We start from the raw sequence: 27,277 nt of genomic DNA, 5'->3' as shown, positions 1-27,277 counted from the left end.
TGAGTTTAATCAAATTCACCCTAGAATAAAATTTACGAAGAAACTTGAAGAAAATGGTTTTCTTAACTTTCTCGACATTATCATTAAAAGACATAACAACAGATTTGTTACTTCGGTATACCGCAAACCTTCTGCTGGTAAAAAATATATCAACTTCAAATCATCACATTCATGGCTTCAGAAATTAAATGTTTGGAAAAACTTTTTAGGGGATCTTTTTACTTTTACTTTCAGACCTCTCTGAAGATCTCAACAAGGAAACACAGTATTTATTACAAATTGGACAGGAAAATGGCTTCCAAAAATCTTTATTGTTAAAATGGTACAAACAGGTACAACAGGAGATCGTCGGCACCCACCATCAACCAACAACAGATTCCGTAACTGTCAGATGGATTGGTGTCCCTTTGGTTCCACATTTTTCAGCAAAAAATCAAAAAGATTCTGTAAAGACACATCAAAATTTCAGAAGTTTCTCCAAAATCTATAGATAAATACATAACTAATTTTAAAGCATTTTTTACTGACCCTTTACAAAGCAGTGGCGTCTATCGGGTGAAATGTCAGTGTGATAAAGTGTATATAGGTCAAACAAAAAGGGACATTTGTACTAGAATAACTAAGCACGTTCGTACCTCGAAATCTCGGAATCCGCAACAGTTACCCGGTCTAGCAACGCATCATAGAGATTATAACTATCAAATCGTGGAAGCATGTTTAATTGAAAAAACAAACAGCAACGGAACGAAAAATTAAAGAATCATATTATATTCACAAAGAAAGGTCCTCACTTAACCTGGGTAGACGAGAAATAAATATTATTTGGAGTAATCTTTTCACTACATACTTACACTATGTGGAAAGCAAGAGCAGAAAACAGTGAACAGCAGTGTACAATGTCAGTGAGTTTCTATGTCCGTGTGTTTTAATGTTTGATAGATTTGTTGTTTACATATCCTAACCTTTTAACCATTTTTTAACCTTTCTTCATGTTTTATATATATATATATATATATATATATATATATATATATATATATATATATATATATATATATATATATATATATATATATATATATTCTTTTTGAAGTCTACCACAGGCTGAAGAAGGAAATTGCATCTTCCGAAAGCGCTACCTGTTGCATGTAGAAGAAAATTCTGCTACATATTTTTTGCGGTGAGTAATAGTCTTTCCGCTTTTTCTCATTGAATATGAGTACAGTTACACGTCTCTGCACTGCATTCCAGACCTAAAGTTGTTTTCAAGTTTGTTGCAGCAGCGAAGAAGTTTGCTGCGTTAACTTCAATAATCGAAACATTTTCGCCTTTCGTTGTCATTTACGGTCTACTCAGTTTCGCTGTAGGTTGTAATCCTTGTTCCTCTTCGGTTCCGAATCGTGCAATTCAATATCTTAGTGTTTGAATATCCAGGCTGGAGCAACTTGCTTTTTAGACATTGCTGCTTTCCATTATTCTTCTAATTATGAGAGACAAATAGCCTAAGATCTTTAGTTTGTTTTCTATAAAAGCATTTGCCGTAGACAACAAATAGTTCTTTTTAAGTTCATTCTGGCAGTACACTGGAGCAACTGGTTTATTGTTCTCTTCTGCATGCTATCTAAATATTTACTTGAAGGCAATGTCCAGATGGTCTGTTTCTATTAGAGAATACGCACATTGCTCTGTAACAGAGTGGAGGAAAACTAGATTTCTCTTATAAGGAGATCCGAGGGACATAAGGATGTAGGTTGAACTTTTTGAACTTGTACTCTGGAAGGCAATCCCACTTTTTGTGACAAGAAGTGTACCATTGAAAAAAAAAATCCCTGATATTTCAGTTTAATATGTGAACTGGTTTCGAAATTACAAAACTCCTAAAGTTCTCTAGATTTATCAAAATGCGCGTGAGTGATATTTGTTCCATTGACATTTGCGGCTGACCTACGAGGTTAAGGTATAATTTTAATATTTATGAAAAGATCTTTCAGATGGTAAAAATAATTATATTTATTACTTTCGCAGAAAACGAGCAAAGCATTAAATATATATAATAGGTTAAAATAACATTATTGATTTGGAAATTAAATATATATATATGTTTGTACTTAGATATCATCTTTGCTATCTTAAATAACTTGAACTAGAAAACAAATCACAGAACAGAGGAACGTTTATTTTAAAATAATAACTGTGGGATAGTTTCGTCAACTAAGTGAACATTTTGACTTCATCAGACAGTGTTATTATTTTAAGATAAACGTACAGTTACCAGTTGTTCAGTGATTTGTTTTCTAGTTCAAGTTAAATATCATATTAATTTACTAATTAAATTCCAAATACAGTTTCTTAAACCGTCTTACACTGAAAGCAATTGACAATGAAATATAGGAAGGAATTCGGGAAGAGAGCTGGACAACGCCTATAAAAAGTGCCAGTCTAGCAACCATCTGGTAAACTAAGGGAAACTGGAAAACTTTCAAGTCATGTGTTTTCAGTCCGAGACCTCACATTTGAAGCAAGAACACTAACCATTCACGATGGCTTAGTCTGGTGTGAGGGGTTCCTAGTTCGATCCCAGCTACGCGAGTTTATGGTGACAACATTGTGTCGATGGGTTTTCTCGGGATTCTCCTGTTTTTTCCCGCATTCTTATACCACCATTTTTTTTTCATAATTATTCACTTTCATTAATCTCCATTAATTTAAAGGGCATAACCGTGTGACTTAAAACTAGGATTTTAATTTCATTGGCATTTCATTTCGTTGACCATTACACTTGGTCGGTTAATAATAAGATTTTCAGTTAATACAATGTGAAACGTTCTGGTTGAAATTATTTTTTCTCATTGTTATTATAGGAGTGGCTGGAGGAAGTTGTACAGGCATGGAAGAATCTTCCAGCAGAAGAAAAGGCGAAGTATCATGAATCATACAAAGTTGCTCAGCAGGAGTATAAGAAGCAGCTCCAGCAGTGGGAAGCAAAGATGATACGGTTGGGGAATACGGATGTTGTACGTAGTGAGGCTTTGATTGAGCCAAGGACAGAAAGTACAGGGCGTAAACCTCGTAGAAGAGCGAAAGAGGAGTGAACTAGTTGTTGATTTGTAGTAAGAGTTTATCGATAAATAGGGATCTTTTGAGTATGGAACATCATACAGCTTGAGGTGAAAGGGTTTGTTTTGAGATAAGTGCAAGTCAAGGACTTGTGAAGCGCATAATATTGGACTTGTGAAGTGCATAATATTGTTCCTGTTAATGTCGTACGTACTTACCTGAGTGACAATGATGGACTTCAGTCAAGATTGCAATAAATTTATATTTAAAAAATTATCACAAGAAACTGTTCCCTTATACCGGTTTCAATATGAATTATTTTCATTATCATCCTATTTTCTAAAGGATGATGAAACCCTTACCAAGCTTTCTGCGATTCGATGTAGAGTAATTGTGCCAATATGTTTTAACGTATATTTGGAAAGTAATATACCTTACAAGCTGTAATTCAGTTGGTTCAGAGTTACAAATGATGCGGAAGGAAGATTTTATGTAATTTTTCTCCGTACAAGTTTGTAGGATATTGAATGGTAAGAACTTGCAAATACAATTCTAAAAATCGATACAAAATGGAAATGCAGTAAAGAGAAATATGTATTTTGACTTCACCTGAGAAAGCATAAACATTGTACGAAGAATATATTATAAAAAACAAAAGACTGACAGTTTTTAATATTAGAAAATTTTATTGGTTGCATGCTATTAATATCAGTTTAGCAGGGAAAATACACTCACACCTTCTATCCGCACTCTTAAGAAAAAATCACGTCTCCAGAGCAACTGGTGGAAATGGAAAGAAACTGCATGTATTTAAGGTAATGTGACTGTATTCCAACGATTACAATATTGGAATAAATGGACAATGGAGTCGGCATACAAGCGACTGCTCTGCCATGATAATTTTCTACAACTGTTGTAACTTGCCCTTTCCATCTTGCAAATTGACACGGGTCAGAGTTGGTGACGTAGCTGATCCTATATATTTCTATTAGATACAAATCGAAGGACCTTGCTAACCACCATGAGTATCTCAACATGAGGTAGCAATCCATAGGTACATATACGTGTGGACAAGCGATGTCTTACTGAAGGCTGTCCAGAATATTGTTGCAGGAGAGGTACCACATGCGGACACAGGATGTCAATGACATACCGTGCCGTGTGGATACCTGGAATCGCTATACCGTATGGTTTCCCACATCATGATGTCAGTAATAATACCGATGTATCCTTCCACCATATTGCTAGAAGATGTCCTCTTTCTATGGTACCGTAGTCCAGTCCCTGATCTTAAGACTCGTAGGAATTTCGAGTTGGACAAAGTTTCTCTTTAGATCCAATAAAACATATCTAACTGATGGAAAAAAATCTTGGATAGACATCTGACAATCCGAGCATAACTTGGAAAATCTGAAATTCAGTATGGCGTCTACGCGAAAATGCCTTATTTTTCTGGAACGGAAATATCTCAACGTATAATGAAACTAAAAACTTTGTTCTTGTACCGAATTAAAGAGAATGAATAGTGTAAGTAAGAAAAGTTGGCAAAGTTCTTACATTGTGCCGTCATTTTTTCGATATTTAAGTTTTCTTCGTAGATTTTTATAATTTCATGGAAAATAACTATGAAACCACAAGAGATACCGAAAACGAATGCTAAATAAAAGTGACAGAGCATAATCAGAGGTTTCCAACGGTACCAATATCTTTTCTCTACTTTCAAATTTGACCGAGTTAATGAAGTTTTAATAGCTCAGTATGTTACGTTTCAGGAAGTCAATCTACCAATGATTTTCAGCAAATGTGTAAATGGTTAGATCTTTATGTCAATGTGAAAAATGGTCCTACATATAAATGCTTAATAGTGATAATAATAAGTGTAAAATTACAAAGATTAATAAAATAATTGTAATAATCTTAACAGTAAAAATATAAATATCGTATTATTAAATAAAATTATAGTAATAATAATAAACCGGTAAAAATGTTGATGATAATAATAGTAGAAATTCTAAAAGCAAATCTGTAGTGTATGCATGCACTATAAATTGCAGAAAGATATGCGTAGGAACTACTAATGTTCAATGGTGTAAATATCTAAAATAATTAGTTTTATCAAGAATTCTTGATTTTGGATTTCTTATAACCCTATATGTTGAAAAATTTTGGGGGGCTTTTTGAGGGTAACTAATTAAAAAATGTGATAAAATTCGGTTATATATTTTGTTATGCATGGATTGCATAACTATTCATTACGTTTCTGGTTATTACAAATCATTTTTCACTTAAACAAAACTTTGAGGATTTGTATCGTTTTGTAGAACAGCTCTTGAAGTACGGGTAAGAAGCTCATTAATGCTATTATCCAATGTGAGCGATGAGTCTTCAGCATTGAATGCCCAACTAAATTTGTTGGGTTAATACTTTTTCTGTATTTCACATTGTAGAATATCTCATGTCAAAGGGTCTTTTCAGATGGCTTTGCAATAAAGATCTGGTGCAAGGTAATCCCTGTAAGCTATGGGGATAAGTTTGATTCATAACTTCAACCCGAGGTATGTCACTGAGACTTCACTAACTCCCGTCAAATTTAAAGATAGAGAAAAGATATTGGTACCGTTGGAAACCTCTGATAATGTTGTATCATTTTTATTTCGCATTTGTTTTCCCGTATTTGTTATAATTTGATAGTTATTTTTCATGAAATTATAAAAATGTACGAAGAAAACTGAAATGTCGAAAAATGGCGGCACAATGTAATAACTTGACCAACTTTTATTACTTATTGTATTCATTCTCTTTATGCTTTACTTGGATCTGAAGAGAAACCTAATCCATCTCGAAATTCCTATGGGTCTTATGGCCAGGGTCTGATATCACCACCATACTTGTACACGATAGTCATCAGTCCATGCGTTCAGCTATCTCTACTTTTAATTGGTGGTAATTATATCCTGCTTTGTATGAGACGACGATAAAACTCGCAGTTCGGCCGCTCTACCCTCTGATCTAGTGGTTAACGTGCACACCTCTGGTACATGAGATTCCAGGTTCAATTTCCGGTGAGAAAGGGGAAATTTAAACGTATTTTACTAGTTCGAATTCCATCTTGAACTGCAAGTCCATGTCTCATCAGCCCAGGTGTTGAAAAGGAATAAAACTACACCCCAATCCAACCAACCAATTGTAGTTCAGCCGAAGTCAACCATGGTGCAGAGTGACTTAAGATCTTATATAGTGTTCTGTGCCTCAGCTCATTTCAGATAGTCAGATTATATGAGGTTACATGATATCTGGGAATATAATACGGCAATCCTCCTTTGGTATAGTTTTGTTCTACCAGAATCTTCATGAGGTTCGTGGGTCCTCATGCACCCACTTGTTCTAACATGAGAGTACTGTGACAGCTGTATGATCCTCATCCCTGGTAAATTGCAGAGTACGATCACGCAGCATTATAAAAACTCACAATGTACATCTTTTCAACTCTTTTTAGTACTAGTAATGCATCTATTAGTCATACTCCTATATTGGTGAGCTCTTTTCCCGATGGTCATTATCTAACGAATCTGTCTGCATATTTATATCGCTGTACTCGTGATGATACCACTAACCCACTTAGGTATTAATGATGTTACAAATCCTTCAAACTTGAATTCTTTGTAAACCCATCGTTGGTATGAACGTGTACCAAATTGGAGAGTTCCTTCTAAATGCTTCAATTTTTCGACTGTAAGTATGTATCAAAGTCATTGTACAATATATATATATATTTTAAATAATAAGCTTTTCTGTTGGACAATCAAAATTAATAGCTATCAGTGGCATGACCTTTTCAAAATACTATTATTCCAATACTTTCATTACAAAATCTTATTTTTGTCGTCCCAGTTTGTTGTTCCATTCGTCACAAATGACTACTGAGTTTGTTTTTAAAGAAATATTTGTAAGTTTTGAGAATAATTTACAGACACAAAAAAAGGTAAGTAGCTTGAATATACTGGAATGCTACAAAATCTGTTGCTAATGTGAAAATTGATAAAGAGTTCATGCGAAACGCTCTTTACATGTTCCACGACCATTAGCACACTCCCTCAAATGTCATATATATAATTCTTTTCGTCATACGAAAATCCATAGTGGCTGTTGCAGTAAATATTGTGTTGAGGTGACGATCTAAGCCTTAGATTTTCACAGCATTGTAATTTTAAAAATTTTGCTTATGGCGACATTCGCGGAGTGCGGAGGCTCAGCCCACAGGTCATGTCTACCAAGCTAGTATCTGGAAAACATGTCAACAGGCTAGTTTCACATTTCTGCATAATGATTGACACTCCATTTCCTGTCAACCTTTCAGGACGACCTCTGATCACAAGTACTGTTGAATCATCCACTCACTATCCACTGAGATCGACTTTCTGCGCGGATTTTCGATTCGAGTAAAGACAGACAAAAATATGCATGTTCCATAAAGCACACCAACCATCGATTTTTGAAAGCCTTTTGTTTTGCTGTCAGTCAACCTTTTGGGCTTGACCAGAATCGAAAATTCCATTCGTTCATCTTTCATCAATATAAAAATTCTGTCATCACTTCTTCCAAGAAAGGTAAATTTCTTTAAATTTGGAGCAAGAAAGTTCCGCGGTCGGTTGTCCTACGTTAGATAATGCACAAATTGCAACTTACGAGGATGGAAATTTGTATCCCTCTCGGCCACCTCTGCTTCAGTTCCTCATCCACATATCTCCATTTGATCGATTTTTGTAGGTACCTTAACTTACATGTAATAAGAAAACAGTATCGCCATTGGTTTCAATGTTTGTAGCCACCTATAACCAGTAGCGTCATTTCAGATTTTCCTAGGAGGGGGCAAGAGTGTTCATCTACATAAGAGTTCCATGTTATTTGTTGGTGTTTTAGTATACAAGTTATTTAAAAGCACGTGTTTCTAAAACTTAGGGGGAACAATTGCCCCCTCCTGCCCTCCCCAAATGACGCCCCTGCCTATAACATTAAAATATTATTCTTGTAAAGCATTACAATAGTAACTATCAATAGCCAAAATAGATACAAGCTCCCTCGTGGCTATATGGTTAGCGTACACGTCTTCGGCGCGAAAGACTTGGGTTCGATCCCCGATGAGAACTCATTGTTCTCATTCCACGTCAAGCTGTAAGTCCACGTCTTATATAGCCACGGTGCTGAAAAGGACGCTAAACTCCAATCCAACCAACCAAAGGCAGATAAGAGATGTTGACGCATATGCAAACTACATGGATCAAAAACGACATAAAAACACCGTCTTGTCAATCTCAAACACCATAATTTGATTTCAGGTTGGCCATCAATGGCGGACCGTCGATTCTTTAAAGCTGTTTTCCCATGTAATCCAAAGACATAATAGTCACAGGACGAATAAACTATCACGTCACTTTAACATGTTGGGCTAATAATTACTTGGTTTTTACTTCTTGGAGTGTTTGAAACGAGAAGGGCCTAGCATTTACTCAAACGCTTTCTTCAGTTTCATATTCTATTGTCTCAGAATAAAATTTCAAGAAAGTTGACGAGAGCAATGAATTTTAGTAAAATTTGAGGAGTACATGAAACTACAAAATATTTTATTTAAAATTTCCAATCTTGATTCAAAATACCGGCCATGTTGACTATAAAGTCATCAAGTAGTCCTTATCTAGTATCGATCAATATCTTCTAACTCAATTCCCTGGACTGTTTTGAGACGGAAAGTTTGAACTTTGACATATAGTTTATATACTTGTTTTCACTTTACCTTTAACAACGCTGGCTTTCAAAGTTCGTGGTAGTAGCTATAATTTTGTCTATGAAGGTTTTCTTACATGTCCTATACTTCACCAAGAACTGGCCTGTTGTTCTGCAGAACGAAGTGTGAAAAAACATTGATAAACCTATGTTGCTGTTCATTTAACCTTCCTGCTACGGTAGGTGTAAACGATCCTCATATATATGAAATGAAAATAAAACTTGTTACCTTAGTTGCGTTCAGTCTTATTCGGTCCAATATTTTAAATATTTCATCCGCCGAAAATCCTGCGGATGTCGTCGGGGCTTCATCTTCTTCATCCAGGTAAGTGTGGTTCTTCTTATACCTTTTTTGTTACTATCTTCTTAAAATTAAGTACATAAAGGTTTGTCATAAATTGTGAGAAATACTTTAAATATTTGATAACCGCCACTACTATAATGCCTGTCATTTAATGTCTGTTGTTCACTGATGCATCACTTGTATGTAACTTTGTGTGTAATAGACTTAACTTCCTCAGTGGATTTGATAGTATACTGTACATCGAACTTAGGTATGCTTTAGGACACTTATTGATTTAGTTGAGATAAAATTACAATTATTCGTCTTAACACTTATTTTGGATCCTTAAGGTACTTTATAATGAAAATTTTAAAAATATATACATCTAGATATATTTTTCAAAATGTACACTGTAACGTACAATTTCCTTGTAGCATTTGTATGTAGTACATATAAAATGCCCAATTTATGAACACTGTATTGAATTTTCAAGTATGCAAAAGTGTATTATAGAAAGGTCTCTTTTGTAATTGCGCATCATTTTAGATTGCGCACCATCTTTAAAATTAGTCGTACTGTTCTGCAGGGCGTACATGTTAGTCAAATCACATACAATCTGTAGTAAACTGGTAGGCATGTACTCCTAAAAGAAATTAATTGGTGTAGGAAGATTTAGATTTCTCGGCTTTCGACATCTATCGCCATTTAACCTGCCACGTTTGAGGGAAGACGTCTCTCAGCGAGCACACTATCCAGGAAAAGAGAAGGAAGTGGCGTGGGACGTATAAGGCAAAGGCCGGGTGTGTATGAGAAAAACCCAGGAAAACCTCATTCAGAGTGGCTGGCCTGAAAACGCGTTTTACACTTTTTGACTGAGTGCCCCCACCGGGAATCGAACCCGGGACCGAAGTGAAGGCAAGAGCGTTAGTGATACGCTACGCTGGACCACTTGGTGTAGGAAGAGTTGTATGTTCATTTAGTATGGGTTTGTCCCAGTCTGATGGAACCGTAGTAGTAAACATTTCGTTTCTCCATTGATTTTTTTTAATCAATTATCAGGTCAAAGTAACAACGTGTCTCTTCATTATTTGTTATACTATTGCCTGAAACATTTCTTCCGAGAGCAGAATCCGGAAGAAGATCGTGTTTCAAAACACCTCCCATAACAGTATCTGGTGTTACACTGATGTCCATTGCTTCTACAACATTATTACAGGAACTTCTACTTCAAAGTCTAATACGGAATCAGGAAATAATTCCTTAGCAATATCTGGTACAGATTCTTCTGTCATTTCGTCACCAAAACACGCCATTTTCAGTTTTGTTCTCATTTGTGTTTACGTTTGCTATATTATCCTGGTGGTCACTTCGTTTTCCATTTCTGATGTGTCTCCGCTTTTTAAGAAAAGAAAAAAAAATCCGAACTTCTCCATGGGTTTAAGGTAAAATGTACAGTACTGTACATGGCTTTTCTCAATTACGTTGTAACGCAAATAAAAACAATATGTTTGTTATTTGGCACATTACGTCCAAAATTAGTTTTCTGCAACACACAAACGAGCAATTGTTTATTTTGATCAGCCCTGTTTACTCAATAAAAGCTCAGTTTTAAAACACACGAGGAAAGCACAATTTTTACCAAGCACAGACAGTGTCACATAAGTAGTCCAATGTTTGACCAACAAGTAGCAGCACTGCAACATTTTCAATGATCACCGAACATCACTTCAATGAGCACAAATTTATTTGAATAACTGTAGGGCGGTTTTCATTGTTGAAACAAAGGATTGAAAAATATGTACAGTTTACTGTACACCCAACCGCAAAAGTATCTCCCCCTTAAGTGCTCTAATTCAATTACTTGGGGTCCAGATAATTTGCAGTTTGTAAAACGCCTGGACAGATGCAACCAAACTTACACGTAACTTTTCTCAGCACTGACAGCAGTTGGTAGCACTGAGTCAGTTCTTTATGCAAGTAAAATTGTGAGTAGAACATTTGTCGGGGTCAGACCAAAAACTTTTAAAATTTATCGGGCCCGAGCCGAGTTTGGGCCAAGAACTTTAAAAAACTTAAAGGGGCGGGCCGGGCTCGCGCCGAAACTCTCCAAAACTTTTCGGGCCCGGGCTGGGCCGGGCCTAGGTACATTCGGGCTGGATTGGGCTCGGCCGAAAAATTCGGTCCGTGCAGGTCTCTAGTATGCAGACCTTTGGGTCCCGAATTACTCGTACAGTCCGTTAAAATTGGCATTTGGACTATAAACGCTAACTAAACGTTGTCTTTATTTATAACAAAGAAATGCTTTTAAAAACATAGAAACATGACATTTCTCGCTAAAAGGAAAATTACTAGTTCCTTTACTTAATATTAAACCGCGTGACAAACATCTTGGCATTTGAAGGCGGCGCTCCAAGTTCCCTTTAAATGCTGCTAGCAAATGAGAGTCCAACGGTATTGCCACGTTTATTTTGTACACATCCACGTCTATCCCCTGCCAGCTGATCGCACTGTATTTCCTCTGCTTAGTCATAGTTTACCACTTGGCAACGTCGCGTCAGAGCTTGCGTTTTATTCGTTGAGCTGAAATTCCAAGATGTTTGTCACAGGCTTTAAATTTGAATTTTTTTAAAAACAGTGAATTTAGAAAGAAATAATAAAAGCTATAAGTTTTATCTTAATAAAAAAAAGTTAGTTATCAACAGAAAGAGAAACTTCGAAACCTGCATGACCTATCTGTGAAGAGTCCCATCATTCACCTGATGAAATTGAGAAAATCTGGAGAAATAAAGTCAGAAAGAGTGTTGGTTCGTTACATTCTTCAAACCCAGGGCTTGCTAATAACGCAGGAAGAATGTTTACCTGTGCTTCCTTGAATTAATGTGCTAGCAGCAAACTGTGAACATGTTATTTAAAAGCGTTTTACGAATTTAACTGTGAAGACAGTTGCTTTAGCTGGGAATACATATTTCCAAAATACAATAAAGAAACATTTTCATGCCGGGAATCGAACCCAAGCCTCCTGGGTGAAAGCCAGGTATCCTAGCCACTAGACCACATGGGATTGACAGACCTCTCTTTCTGTTAATAGTAAACTCCTACATTAACAAAGATCTTATGTAAAGAAACAATACAAATATGATTCATGGGAACACACACACAGAGTGCCATACATAGATGAAACACTCTTTTTCTGAGTACTATATGGGCGTCTACAATTGTGATCCAGCATTTCAGCTAAGAAACAATTGATGTTAGTGGAAAGTTAAGTTAAACCATAGAACATAGATTTGAATGTGTGACATTATAAACTTATTAAATTTAACCAAGAATTATTACCAGGAGGAGTAAGTGGAGGGAACTTCAAAGTTTAAGGGGATTTAACAATACCGTTTGAAAATTTTTCGTATTTTGTAACGCATATTTTGGTACAGCTACGTTCAAGCTCTAAGATTTATTCAAAACGTTGGACAAGCATATCTCAACAATTTAGTTGAAGTTTCGATCTGGCTGTATGTTCTGCTTTATTTTATTTTATTATTTTTTAAGTATCAAAACCATATTTCATATATCACACGTATCATATATACGAACAATGCGATCAGTACCTCAGGTGCGGTGGGATAGTACTCGAAGAAAGTTCATAGCTCGGAGACAAGAATACATAAGATTCCGAATGAGTGGTGCCCAAAAATCAGTAACCTGTAGTAATCATATATCCTACTTCGCTATGCAACAAAAAATGCTCTTGAGTTTGCATGTACGGTATAACACCCAGGATATCATCATGAATTACTTTTGTTTCACATTGTTAAACTACGATAGACATCAAGAACTGATTGCATGTAGAAACACCTTGTAACTAATAATAATAATATTATTAGGGGCATATACAGAGGATGGATCCTAGGGATATACAGAGGCATATACAGAGGATGGATCCTGAAATCGTCACGAAATTTCTTACTTTCCTTTTTATTTTAATTTTAGGACGATTTTACAAATTTTAGTATAATTTATTCTCATATTGAATTTATACCTCCCTGAAAAGCTTTGGAGCCCCAAAATAAATTCCAGCATATGTGCCTGTTAATAATAATCATGAAACTTCTTTTAAAAATGCTTTTGTTAAATGCACAAAAAATGTGAAAATATTTCTTGCTGGAGTAAAATAGATATGAGACTAATACTACAAAAACTTTATATGTGGTTGGTTATATTTATAGTAAAACACAGCATCTAATGCGTTTACAGTCTTAGTTTCATTTCTTTGTTAATTAAGACAGAGAGAGAGACAGAGAGAATTTATTAATTGTCCGAACTTACGTTAAGGGAAAGTAAATATGTTTTTTCACAAGGGATTAGAAACTAATACCTAGTTTTATTTATTAATTCCAACTCTTTCATATTCTCAATTGATGAGCATCTGATTTCATTATAATTAATCACATCCAATGTTTTATAATCTTTCCTTTTTCACTCTATCTCACTAAATTTACATTCTCTTTTTTTATGCATTTTATAATATAATTTTTTATATATAAAAAAGCTTTTTGTGGTTATTATTTTGAATGTAATTCTGACATTTCTACTTTTTTTCCATAGTAATTTTATAAGAAATTTTCGTATTAAAAAAACTATTTTAATAAGGATCCGTTTGAGTTTGATATTTCAAAGACACTCTTTTCTATTTGCTATCTCTTCACATATAGCAATATTTTAAACTATAGGAGAAATGAAGCTCGTTAAGACAGTGTTGCATAACTGATATGCCCTGGGAAGGTGAAAGATGTGACTCAAAGTTTACCTGCTATTATAAGATATTGATTGTCGAGTTTATTATTATCGCTATTATTTTATCCCAGTTACTGTGTGTGATATGCTTCTCTGCTGTATTTTATCCTCTATTCAGTACTTTCGTTAGGGATGCGCACGAGACAAGTCGAGACAGGATTTTCCTGACAAAATTCGTGTCGAGACATGGCTCTTCCAATAGAGAAATATACATTTTCCGAGTCGAGACATCACTTTTACAGCATATTTTTGAGACGAGACAGCCACAAATCTTGTCTCGTACGCATCCCTAATTTTCGTCAGTTGTTGGAGCAATGTGAGTAGCTAAACAAAGGACGTTCGTGGCAGAAGGATAGTCGAACGTATCGTATAGCTAGGCCAAGGAACCACACATAATAGCTGAAAGGATGTTAATACTACTTACAAAGTGATGGTGAAAATAGTTTTGGGCTCAGAACTTACAAGTGAAATTTGAAGAATTTCCTCTCTCTGCTGGTTGCCGAGTTAGTTTATTTCCAACTACATATTTGTGTGAACTGGGCTATTCGACGCTTGCTGAAATCAAAAAGTCAAAAATCCCTCGATAAGATTTTCATTCTCAACGTTTCGTATACGGATCAGCCGCCTATGTGCAATTAAGCAGGCACAACTATCGCATTGAAAATATGTATACAATTATTAACTTTAATAATGACAGAACATTTTTTTACAGTAGAATAAGTTCATACATACGAACCTTCAACCCATTGGACTTATTTGCTACCATAAATTTTAATTAATGTTCGTAAATTATTAATACATACACGACTAGTTTTCTCTTTTAATAACAATATAATAAGAACAATAACAGGTTTGCTTGTAATCTATATATTAAAATGCTAGGTTTATATGTTTGTCTCCAAAGAATAGTTTATATTTTTGTCTCCAATCCTTTCGACAATTAGATCTCGAAAACCACAAGTGCTAGAAACATGCCGTTTTCACTTGTCGATTCCAAAATTTGTGTAGATTGTCCAGTTCTAATTCAATATTTAAAAAGCGTGACCGTTATTACTTTATTGCATTTTCAGGGGTACACTGGAAGTGTTGATTTTTTTAAAAAAGTAAAGCATCATATCCTACGGTATATTCCTACACCACATAGTTGTATATAGGGGTTGCATATCTTTCACGCGTTTGTTTCATGACCAAATAATAATGAAAAACGATGGATAACCCTTTCTCCTAGCTAAGATGTATTTTTATTGTTTGAAGTGTTTTGCTCAATGAACACCATATATTACTGACATTATAATTAATTGTGTGTAATGTATTTGCTTATTACATACTGCACGCAGAAAGGAAGAAAACACTGATCATAGATGAATTAAAAACTCCTACCAGAAGTTGGCTCAAACTACAAACAGTGCGAGATATTGAAAAAGTAATCGAAAAATATATCTCCTCTATGATACCCCTTGCTGATTTTTATCAAAACGTCTTTCACTTATGTCTGTAAAAGGACATATATAGATGTTGTGTGGAATGACAAGGAGACTCATACTCATACAACAGCGCCGACTTTCCAAAATTTATGTGGGCAGGACATGTTATATGTTTTCAGGGAAGTCTATATTTTTTGATTGATTTTCTTTCAGTTAAAATCTTTTATGAACACTATCATAAAGAGCTGTGCTCGATTCTATTCACAATATAGTTCCTTTTTTAAAAAATTGTGGGTGTGCCTTTGACTAGACCAGAGACAGACAAAGAAATGGAGAGTATATTATTGGTTGTTTTTGCAAAAACACATTTGAAACAAACAATTATGTTTTAGAGGTTAGAAATTTTAACTTATCTCAATGATTTAATTGCTTATTATTTTTTTGATAATGGCAAGTGAGAAATATTTATTTTATTGTGTTTCTATCAAACTAAAAAATTTTGTGGGTACGGCGCACCCAAAAGATTATTTGTGTGGGTGCTGGAGCCCCGGAGCACCCACGTAGTCGGAGCGCATGTGCTCATATGTGAATGATGCGCTGTTTAAAGAGCACAGGTTCAGCTAGTACATATATTATAATGCTAGGTTTATATGTTTGTCTCCAATCCTTTCGACAATGAGATCTCAAAAATCAGAAGTGCTAGAAACGTGCCGTTTTCGTTGGTCGATTCCAAATTTTGTGTAGATTGTCTAGTTCTAATCGAATATTTAAAAATCATGGGTTATTTCATTATTACATTTTTAGAGGTACACTCCAAGTGTTGAAATTTTAAAAAAAGCATAACATCCTACGAGTTATACATTGCAACACAACATTGGTGTATACATGGTTTGCATAACTCTCGGGCGTTTGTTTCATGGCCAAATGATAATGAAAAACGAAGCATAACCATTTCTCCAGGCTAAGATGTATCTTCATTGTTTGGAACGAAAATCAACACCATATATCTCTGACATTATAATTAATTGTGTATGTAATCTATTTGCTTATTATTTGGTCTAGGAATTAATTCGTGCGGTTGGTACGCACACATTGAAGCTGTAGTACAAACACAAAATACATAAATACCTTAAGAAAAATATTGTCCATCGCTAGCCACCACTTTCGCCCATCTGTCAGGCAATGTACGGATTCCGTGGCGAAAGAAGTCCTCATCCTTGGAAGCGATCCAGTCAGAGACCCATGTTTCGATATCTTCTGAAGAAGTAAACCGCTGTCCAATCAAATCGTTGTTCATGCAATCGAACAAGTAGTAGTCCGAAGGAGCAATGTCTGGTGAATAAAACAGCGGGTGGGGTAAAACTTCCCATCCGGCATTTTCTAAATAGGTTTTGACCGGTTTTGCGACATGTGGGCGAGCGTTATCATGTTGAACAATAAGTTTATCATGTCTGTTCTCCCATTCTGGTCGTGCTCTGGCCAGAGCTTGCTTCAAACGCATTAATTGTCGTCGATAACGTTCTCCATTCATAGTTTCATCCGGTTGCAGCAGCTCATAGTACACCACACCTTTCATATCCCACCATATGCACAGCATAACCTTTGCACAGTGAATATCTCGTTTTGGTTGTGATGGACCTGGTTCACCTGGTTTCACCCAGGCCTTTTTTCGTTTAGGGTTCTCGTAATTGATCCACTTCTCATCACCCGTAATAACCCCTTTCTGCTCTGTCGTTGAAGCAGCAATTCGCAAATGATTTTTCGTCTTTCAACGTCTCTGTCTTTCAATTCATGTGGAACCCAATGTGACATCTTTTGAATCATTCCCATGGCTTTCAAGCGTTTGGAGACTGTTGTTTGATCAACGCCTAATGCTGCTGCAAGTTGTTCCTGCGTTTGACACGAATCCTGCTCGAGCAATGCTGTCAATTCTTCGTCTTGAAATTTTTTTTGGCTGTCCAGCTCGCTCTTGGTCTGCCAAGCCGAAATCACCACTTCTAAACCGTGCAAACCACTTCTGACACGTTCGCTCAGCTAGAGCATGGTCACCATACACTTCCACCAAAATACGATGACTTTCAGTCGCACTTTTCTGCATGTTAAAATAATGCAGCAGGACACCCCGCAAAAACACTTTATCAGGCACAAATTGCGCCATGTTCACTTAACTACAAACTGGTGTTGTTGACGCTTTAATCCACTGCCCTATACTACGAACGATACGCGATGACAGGGGTTTGCAACACGTGTGGATACACGGAACTGTGGGACGCTCCGTTCGTTGCGCCATCTCTTGTCCACCCGCACGAATTAATTCCTAGACCAAATAAAATGTTCTACAAAGAGTTTGAATGTACAAAAAGGGACGTGGGATTGTTAAAGAGATGGAAAGTGTTCATTAAAATGAATAGAATAGTATTTGTTAAGTAGAAGGCAACGAAGATTTGTGTAATATACGTGACTAGATGGATTTTAATTTAGCACCGAGGCTATATGACACATGAAACTACGTAGAATCCCAGTTACATAAGTACCCATCGGAAGTTATAGTATACTGCAAATTGTACTACAGTTCAACAATGACCTCTCGTGTGAACCTATAATTTTGTTTCGCTGTATCAAACATATCATAAAAGTATTGCGTAGGTATAATTTTACGTTGCAAGGAGACATACTTTAATTCAAACTTATTTTGACGTACTTTAATTCAAATATTTGTAGTAAATCTCAGCTAAGATACAGTGAAAATAGCATATTTTAGAATAATATTTGACGTCATAATATATTTTAAGGCTTTTTCAGTGCATTTTCCACGTTTATGACAAGCATTTTTTTACACGTTTTTAGTTTATCGTATTCTTAAAGAGCGAGTCGTAATTATAGCAAATATCTGAGCTCTAATTACAAAAAAGACTGCTATATCTGTGAATAATGTGTAAATGCATACAATCACCAAAAATTCATGAAATGGAAACCACTGTGTTACACACTTTATTCAGTACGTGCAATGGTTGCGTTTCCGAAAACTTAGGATTCATCTCTTATAGGGTTCATACACGGTCCACGGTTTGTGCAAACAGTTTAACCGTGTATGGAGCTGTATGAACTGTTTGCGCAAACGTTTGTGCAAACATTTTCCACATCGAACTCGTTCGAAAACTGTTTACACGAACATGATATTTGCGCAATCACGTGGACTGTGTATGGGCATGTTTGTGCAAACACGAGGTTTATTTCTAAAGAGGCCCATAGATGATCCACGGTTTGTGCAAACACTGTGTTTGCGCAAACATTCGGCCATACACGGTTCAACTGTTTGCACAAACTTCAGTTCAATTTTGAGTTTGATCGCGTAAACATGTCCACTGAAGCAGCTCGTTTAGCGATAGTAATTGCTTGTGCTTTGGAAGCGGAAAGACCTGCGAAACCAAAACAGAAGAAGAGGATGTGGATGAAAGAGTAGTTCAAGAAACGGTCTAAGTTTAATCATCAAAATTTACTTAGGTAATATCCGAACTTGAGATAAGTTCGACTGTGGACTATAAAAATTATTTACGAATGGATTCAACTACATGTGGTGAAATACTGGAAAATTGATTGTATTCCTCACTGACTATCTATCCGCCTTCTAATCTATTTTCTTCATTTTAGCCACCAATTCCTCATACGCCGCATTTTTCAGATTCCTGTTTTTATAATCTTCACTCTTTACCTTCCACAGTTCAGGTAAATTTCGATAAAGTTCAATAAATTCTCTCCAGAATTGCTGATTCCTATTCATTGACGCTATAACGCAAGAAATAAGCGTCTGTACACTAGGCCTCTTACTCGGAAATAAAGCTCGTGTTTGCACAAACATGCCCATACACGGTCCACATGTTTGCGCAAACATCATGTGTGTGTAAACAATTTTTGAACGAGTTCGATGTGGAAAAAGTTTGCACAAATGTTTGAGCAAACAGTTCATACAGCACCATACACGGTCAAATTGTTTGCACAAACCGTGGACCGTGTATGGGTCCTATAGGTAGGAGACCTTATGTAGAAACGATTATTTCTCGCGCTGTGGCGTTAATGAATAGGATTCAAGAATTCTGGCAAGAATTTATTGAACTGTATCGAAATTTACCTGAACTGTGGAAAGTAAAGAGTGAAGATTATAAAAACAGGAATCTGAAAAATGCGGCCTCACACGTTTCTATAATAATTTGTCCAAGCGTCTGAGATGCAATGGCTTTTTCAAATTTAAGTCCTCGTACGTGTTTCCGCACGCAAGATAATGCAAAGTGTCAAAGAACCTCTGCTCGCGAGATACTGCATCTTTCATATTTGTATCCTGTTCTCGAATAAGAGGAGTACCCATTTCCAATATTTCACCAAATATAGTTGAATCCATTCGTAAATAAGACCACAGTCGAACTTATCTCAAGCTCGGCAACAACCATGTAGCCAAGGGGGGTTTAGGGGGGTCAGGATCCCTCCTTTGAGTCCAGAAATGAAAAAAAGGGAAGATTAAACAAAATGAAATGAAAAAAAAGGATCAGCGTTAAAAATAAACTACAGGAAGCTTTTGGTTACTCTTTCTCATGAGGAAATTTGTATTACTTGCAATACATGGTGGCGAGGTGAGCGAGATATCCTGGAAGAGACAGGGAATTTGCAATTTCTATAAAAGTTACGGAATTGTCAGAATTTCTGCTACTAGTCAGGGAGATTTCAAGCTTCCGAAAGCATAGTGCCGTTGTGTAATTGCGTGGACATTTTTTTTAAATCATAATTTTTCATCGCATCCTTACAGTATCAAACATGTTATTTCAAAAACAATTTTCTACTGCTCTTTTGACATGTTATTTGGAACAGACAGTAGTTGACGGAATAATAAAAACAAAAATTTATGTGGAAAGAAAGTTCTGTTAACATTTGATTCAACAGAGAAAGGAACGCAAATATAGTTGAGTTGAGTTTAGTTTATCGCCCCTTTCAGCAGCAAGGCTATATGAGACGTGAACCTACTGATTAACGTGGAATCCGAACCACATGAGCTCCCGCCGGGAAACGAAGGAACGCAAATATTGTAAAATACTTTACAAGACATTATTGAGTATGTACTGTTTATAATAGTGAATATGTACTTCTTATAATAGTTGAGGTCATAATGAAAGGAAAATTGTTATATTTGAATAAACTGAGGAAGGACGTAAATATTGTAAAATCTTCAATACGTTTTATTATTATTATTATTATTTTACTCGAGATTTCTTCATAGTTTGTTATTAAATACTTGACAACATATCCTCATTTTATTGTCCTAACAAACCGATATATGTTGATAGTAAAGTACTTTAGATTGATCGGGCTCCTGGGCCTTCAAGTCACGCCCCCGTTACGAAATCCTTGCTAAACAAACCAATATATGTTCCAGTAAAAAAAGTTTAGAATGATCGACCACCGTATTTCATATCATGGCCCTGCCCCATTACGAAATCCTGGCTACGTGCCTGTCGGCAATTAAATTTTGATGACTAAACTAGACCGTTTCTTGAACCACTCTCTCATCCACAACCTGTTCTTCCTTTTTGGTTTCGCGGGTTTTTCCCCTTCCATGCACAAGCCATTATTATAGCTAAACAAACTGCTTCAGTGGACATATTTACGCGATCAAACTCAAAATTGAACTGAAGTTTGTACAAACAGTAGAATCGTGTATGGCAGAGAGTTTGCGCAAACACAGTGTTTGCACAAACTTAATGTTTGTACAAACCATGGATCGTCTATAGGTCCCTTTAGTTTTGTGCCATAGTAGTTATGCCCATGGGTGGGGGATGAATGTAGATTGGATTACATTACACTAGAACAGGGGTGTAGCCAGCAGGTTTATCTAGGAGGGGCAGCTACAATATACAAAGGTTAAAAAAATTGAGGCCTGAAAAAACGGAAAATTTTAGTTTCCGGCCGAAAAAATCTATATTTTTTAGCTTTTTTCTTTTTTTTCTCCATAAATATTATGTATCAGGTAGTTTTTTTATTAAGCTTAACCAAGAACTACTACCCAGGAAAAAACATAAATTTGTGTATAACTATTTCAATTTAAGCCCTTGTACACAGAACCTATCTACATAAGACTAAGATTTACTGACAAAAATATTTATTTATTATTCGTGATTAAAAAACACCATATTTTTTTATTAACAGCTATATCTCACTTCCTGTTTTACACCAAGTAGCAAAAAAAAAAAAAAAAAAAAAAAAAACTGCAAAACAGAATAAAAGCGTTTTTCATCAAATTTTCCATCCAACAAAAAATATGTTTTTTAAAACACTAGTTATAGCATATAAAAATATAAAGTACTTATAAATCAGTTTAGTACCATTGTTTTATGGCAGTATTTATAGTACCTTGTTAAAACGTTTGTCTTCAAACTGTCAATAAGTCAAATAAATTGTGTAATCTGCTGTCAAAAAAAGTATTTTTCAAAGTCCATATGTTTATTATGCAGTTTATGTTGACACAAATCTAAAGAAGAATTACACACTCGAAAAATTATAAATGGTATGCAATAATATAGTTCCATTATCTAAACCTTTTCCTTTAAATTTGGATATAATTGAAGCACAAGTTGTTTTTTTTTTTTTCATTTGGGTTAAAGAAGCTGCAACTTCCGTAAATTATTAATTATATGTACACTTTGTTATTTTTTAATAACTGAAGCGAAGTAATCTTAGGATAATGTTTTAGAAGTCGGTCATTTGTTGGATCCAGGGAATCATTTGGGGGACACGGATCTCTTCTTTTATATTTTTGATTTGATTTTAATTTAGCGTCCCGTTCAGCAGCGAGGCTATATGAGACATGGAATCCGAACCACATGAGCTCCCGCCGGGAATCGAACCCGGGTCTCCCACGCCAAAGGCGCGTACCCTAACCGCTTATTCTTTCCACCTCCACTTTCGCGGGTTGTGTAATCGCCGAAGAACCCAGACGCAGAAATATCTGCAGAAGATAATCACTATTGTGTTAGGCACGATTTCTTATAACTTAGTACAGGTATGATCTGTCAGGAAAGTAAATGTACACCTATTTTTCGAGTCTGGCATTCCTGCGCTCCATCCGTGGAGAGTATGAGAATTAAATCAATCAAATGTTTACTGAGGGGCAAAAAGAAAAGCTTAATCTGAATAAGACATTGCAGAGGGGCACAAGCTGTGAATACGAATAGTGCATTGCGTAAATAAAGGACGACACCGAAAGAGAAAGCCAGAAACAGCTGTTAAACTTACAAAAAAAGAGTAAAAATTGTCGAAGTGGGAACATAAAACACAAATACAACAAATACGCCGACAACTAAACGATCACCATGCCATGATCTTGGTGTAGTGGTTAAGGTGCTGGCTTACAAATGCAAAGGACGCAAGTTCGAATCTTAAGCGAGGACACTTTAAAAATTTTTGTTAATAATACATACAACTCATGAGAGATGGTAAAAGAGGTCGTATTTAGTTTTTCGTAGCAATTATTATTGGTAATGCTTAGTACTGATAATACTTTTTGTCTTTGCGTATTGCTTTTATTCTTTTCTTCATTTCCAAAGAGAAGAATATCCGAACAAATGCCACCAAAATTCCTCATATTTTGAATGTAAACGCCATTTCCAATTAGTGAAGAATAAAAATTGAACGTTTCGATGTAGCTGCAAAAAGTAAAAAGAAAAACATGGAAGTGGACCATACTCATGGTTATTAAAAATACAATTTCTACATGCCTTACACCTCCCGACCACGTTTCTACGTTAGCAAGTAAGAGGTTTGTGTTTAGGTTAGGTTGGTCAATACGTTTTGCAAAGGGGCCCGGTTTAGCTCTGACGCACCACAGGTGCGAGAAGGGAGAAAAACACTTTTTCTCTCTCCCTCTGTGTGTCTACTTATCTATCTATTTGTATATATATATAACGCTATTTGTGAATGCCATAACCACCCTAATTTTCAGCGGATTGAGACGAAACTTGGCACAAACATTAATTATTGAAATATCTTGATGAGTTCGTTAACCAGAATAATCAGATGAAAATGTTCAAAATGGTGGCCCTTCAAACTCTTAAAAAGTTCCAAGGGAACCAAATTTCGCCCATAAATAGGTATTCAGAAAGTTTGAATAAATTTTCCTCTTTTACTGAAATATTTGTGTGCAGAAACTTATTGAAATATTGGACCCGATTAATCGCCTAAAGAAGGTTCACGCCCTTTCGCTACGGTCAGTTTTTTTTTTTTTTTTTTTTTTTTTTTTTTTTTTTGCAGAAGGGGGTTATTTTCCTATCGGAACAAGATGATTGTTACTGATGATATGAAATTACACATTGAAAGTGAAGTAACTTGTGTAACGTGTTATTTGAAAGAATAATATAATAAATGTGCATTCCTCTAACACAGAGAACTGTAAATCATGTATTTCGAGTTCGGGAGCCTGAATGGCGAGGAGTGTTATTTGATTTGGTTTTTAGTAACACATTGCATTGCAAATAAAGGTAGGCACCATTAGTGGTAAATAAAATAATAATAATAATAATAATAATAATAATAATAATAATAATAATAATAATAATAATAATAATAATATAATAATAATAATATAATAATAATAGTAATAATAATAATAATAATAATAATAATAGGTGTTGTTTGTGGCAAGGTAATATCTTAATCAATTCTTATTCAAACATAATGATTGTAACGCCATATCTCCCTTACAAACAAAATATTAGCAATTTATATCGAGAGAACGAGAAACTGTAGAGCGATGGGAGCAACGTTGGACAGTATGCACTCATAGTACTCAGAAAAGTAAGCGATTTCAATGCAAAAGGAACGAAGAGTCATTGTCATGGGTAGTCATGGGGCCACGGCAGAGCCCTCTTTAGGCAAAGTGTCAATAACTTATATCGAGAGGTGATACTGGGATGGGACCAACTTTGGACACCGTGGACCCATAAAGCGCATCGAAAAAAAATAGGGGGGGGGGCGCCAGCCAGCCTTACTTATTTCCACATAATAATATAAAATTATGTTGTCGAAATACACACACGAGTTAGCTACTAATATTTCATATTATTATTATTATTATTATTATTATTATTATTATTATTATTATTATTATTATTATTATTATTATTATTATTATCGACAGCGTCTTTTCATTACATGTGCGTGTTTGACATGAAGTCAAAGAGAAGATCCATCATTCGTAGAAAGAATAGTCAGTTACTTTAACTGTGAACGACAGCAAAAAATACGAAAAGAGTGGACTACCTGTAGCGAAAACAAACAATACTTTTTCTCAAATGGATAAAAAATCAAGCCGAGATTAATTCGAACTCGCATGGACGGCGCGAAAAGCAAGTGCTTTGTCCACTTTTCTTTTTTAACTGACTCACTGAACGTGTTTCAGTAACTTACTTATTGCTAATTTTACTTGCTTCACTCGTTTAACTTGCTTTTTCTAATAACTTATAACGACAGAGACACGAACACAGAAACATCGAGAAGAGTTAAAAATCATAGATGCTCTCCCGCCGGGAATCGAACCCGGAATCCATACACCAAAGGCGCGCGTGCTAGCGACTAGACCAGCGGGAAGGGCACCACTCTCTCCCTGTGTCGTTAGGGATTACGACCACTGTCTTGCCAGCTATCACTTCTGTGGGTTGTATACTATGATCACATGTTTCTTCTCTGCTGCAAGAGTAAAACCTACATTATATGTAATACATGAGGTATTTAGACCTACATGCTCTTCATATAATGTAATAAAAGGGTCATGCTGGGAATAAGAAAAAGAACATTCCCTGGACAAAACGGAAACTATTGGCATCAGAAATATTTATCTACGAGGCATGCGCAGTAGTATATTTCAGAATAGTTACTGTTTTGTTCAGTAAACGAAGAAAGGGGTATAAAAAAGCAAATATGTCGCGTCAACGAGATCGACCAGATTTGACAGGGGCGGAAGCAGATGTATAGTAATACAACAACTTCGCTCAGTTGATACGAGCCGAGCCGGTTGATATCACTACCCGAGTTGGTCTTCTGCTTGAGCTCAAGAATTCGACCGTGCAGGTCTCAGCCTTAATTTTAAGAACTACAGTATAATTTTAAGTACTACAAGAAAAATACCTTTGACTCGACTCGGATTGAACTCGAGTCGAGTCGAATTTTGGCTCGACTCCTGCTCATCCCTATTCGTATTTGTATTTTGTTTCCACTTCAACAATTTCTACTCTTTTTTTTTTCGTTTACCTATTGTTTCTGGATTTCTCTGTCGGTGTCGTCCTTTATTAACACCATGCACTATTCTTATTCCCAGCTTGTGACCCGCTTCAATGTCTTATTCAGTTTAGGCTTTTCTCCTTACATTGACTTGACATGTGATTGATTTAATTCTAACTTTCCGCGCACGACCGATGAAAATGTTTTATTATTATTATTATTATTATTATTATTATTATTATTATTATTATTATTATTATTATTATTATTATTATACTATTGAACTTGCACGGCGAAATTACTGTATAATACGATATCATTTCAGTAATTTTATTCCATTGTATGTTATTTAATTTATTAATGGGCACTAAATTGTCTCCAGATCAACGAATAAATTAACTACGGCATGCACTTTGGTGGAAATATCATTACATGAACATGTTTGGAACGAACCAATAATCTTATTGCAATGATATTTCCACCAAAGTGCATGCCGTAGTTAATTTATTCGTTGATCTGGAGACAATTTAGTGCCCATTAATAAACTAAATAGCATACAATGGAGTAAAATTACAGAAATGATATCGTATTATACAGTAATTTCGCCGTGCAAGTTCAATAGTATAATAATAATAATAATAATAATAATAATAATAATAATAATAATAATAATAATAATAATAATAATAATAATAATAATAATAATAAAACATTTTCATCGGTCGTGCGCGGAAAGTGAGAATTAAATCAATCACATGTGAAGTCAATGTAAGAAGAAAAGCCTAAACTGAATAAGACATTGAAGCGGGTCACAAGCTGGGAATAAGAATAGTGCACGGTGTAAATAAAGGACGACACCGAAAGAGAAATCCAGAAACAGCAGGTAAAAGGAGAAAAAAGAGTAGACATTGTTGAAGTGGAAACATAAAATACAAACACGAATAGGGATGAGCACAAGTGGAGCCAAAATTCAATTCAACTCGAGTATAATTTGAGTCGAGTCAAAGGTAATTTTCTTGAATTGAGTTCCGAGCCAAGTCGCTGTTTTCGAGGTCTAGTTTCGAGTTGAGTTGAGTTTGATAATGGCTCTCTCACTCGTTCAGCTCGTTTTAACTCGTTTTGAAATATTGGCCTGATCAGACTATAAAGCAAAAGCCATGAGAAATGTAAGCAGTAATGTGGAATACTTTTAGTGTTGCTCACGACAGAGGTGCGTCTCATCTCGTAATTTTAGTGCATCTCGTGGGGCAATTTTAGTGTATCTCGTCTCGTCTAGATAATGAGAAGACAAGAGTTTATTATTATTATTATTATTATTATTACGAGACAGCCTCAAATGTCGTAATCACCAATATAATTATATACTGTAGTTCTTAAAATCAAGGCTGAGATCTGCACGGTCGAATTCTTGAGCCCAAGCAGAAGACCAACTCGGGTAGTGATATCAACCGGCTCGGCTCGTATCAACTGAGCGAACAGCTCGAGTCGGCTCGGTTGGGATGAGCCGATGACCCGAGCCGGCTTAGTTGGAACAAGCCATCGACTCAGCTCAATTGAGCCGATGGCTCGAGCTTTCTCGGTTGGGATGGGTCACCTACTCGGCTCATGTGAACCGGTTCGAGCCAGCTAAGTTGAAACTAGTTCATCAGCACGTTTCGACTCAGCTCAACTAAGCCGATGGCTC

The 27,277-nt window shown here is 35.7% G+C and overlaps 1 protein-coding gene and 1 non-coding gene across 3 annotated transcripts in view; one reads left to right on the top strand and one right to left on the bottom strand.

The window, feature by feature from the left end:
* The window catches only part of LOC145686389 (transcription factor A, mitochondrial-like), a 54,399-nt gene extending 50,685 nt beyond the window's left edge, over positions 1 to 3,714 (top strand). For both annotated transcript variants that reach the window (XM_081759665.1, XM_081759663.1), the window contains one exon: positions 2,862 to 3,714. In XM_081759665.1, coding sequence (XP_081615791.1) covers positions 2,862 to 3,092 — 231 coding nt within the window. In that variant the 3' untranslated portion in view covers positions 3,093 to 3,714. The remainder of the gene's footprint in view (positions 1 to 2,861) is intronic.
* An 8,396-nt stretch (positions 3,715 to 12,110) lies between these two features.
* On the bottom strand, positions 12,111 to 12,182 carry TRNAE-UUC (transfer RNA glutamic acid (anticodon UUC)). The gene has a single exon. It is a non-coding gene; the product is annotated as a tRNA-Glu (tRNA).
* Between the last annotated feature and the right edge of the window lie 15,095 nt (positions 12,183 to 27,277).

Source organism: Thermobia domestica, chromosome 5, assembly GCF_964235325.1.
Source record: "Thermobia domestica chromosome 5, izTheDome1.hap1.1, whole genome shotgun sequence".
In the NCBI taxonomy this organism is placed as follows: Eukaryota; Metazoa; Arthropoda; class Insecta; order Zygentoma; family Lepismatidae; genus Thermobia; species Thermobia domestica.
Note: the sequence above shows the minus strand (reverse complement) of the source record. Positions and strands in the feature narration are given on the sequence as shown.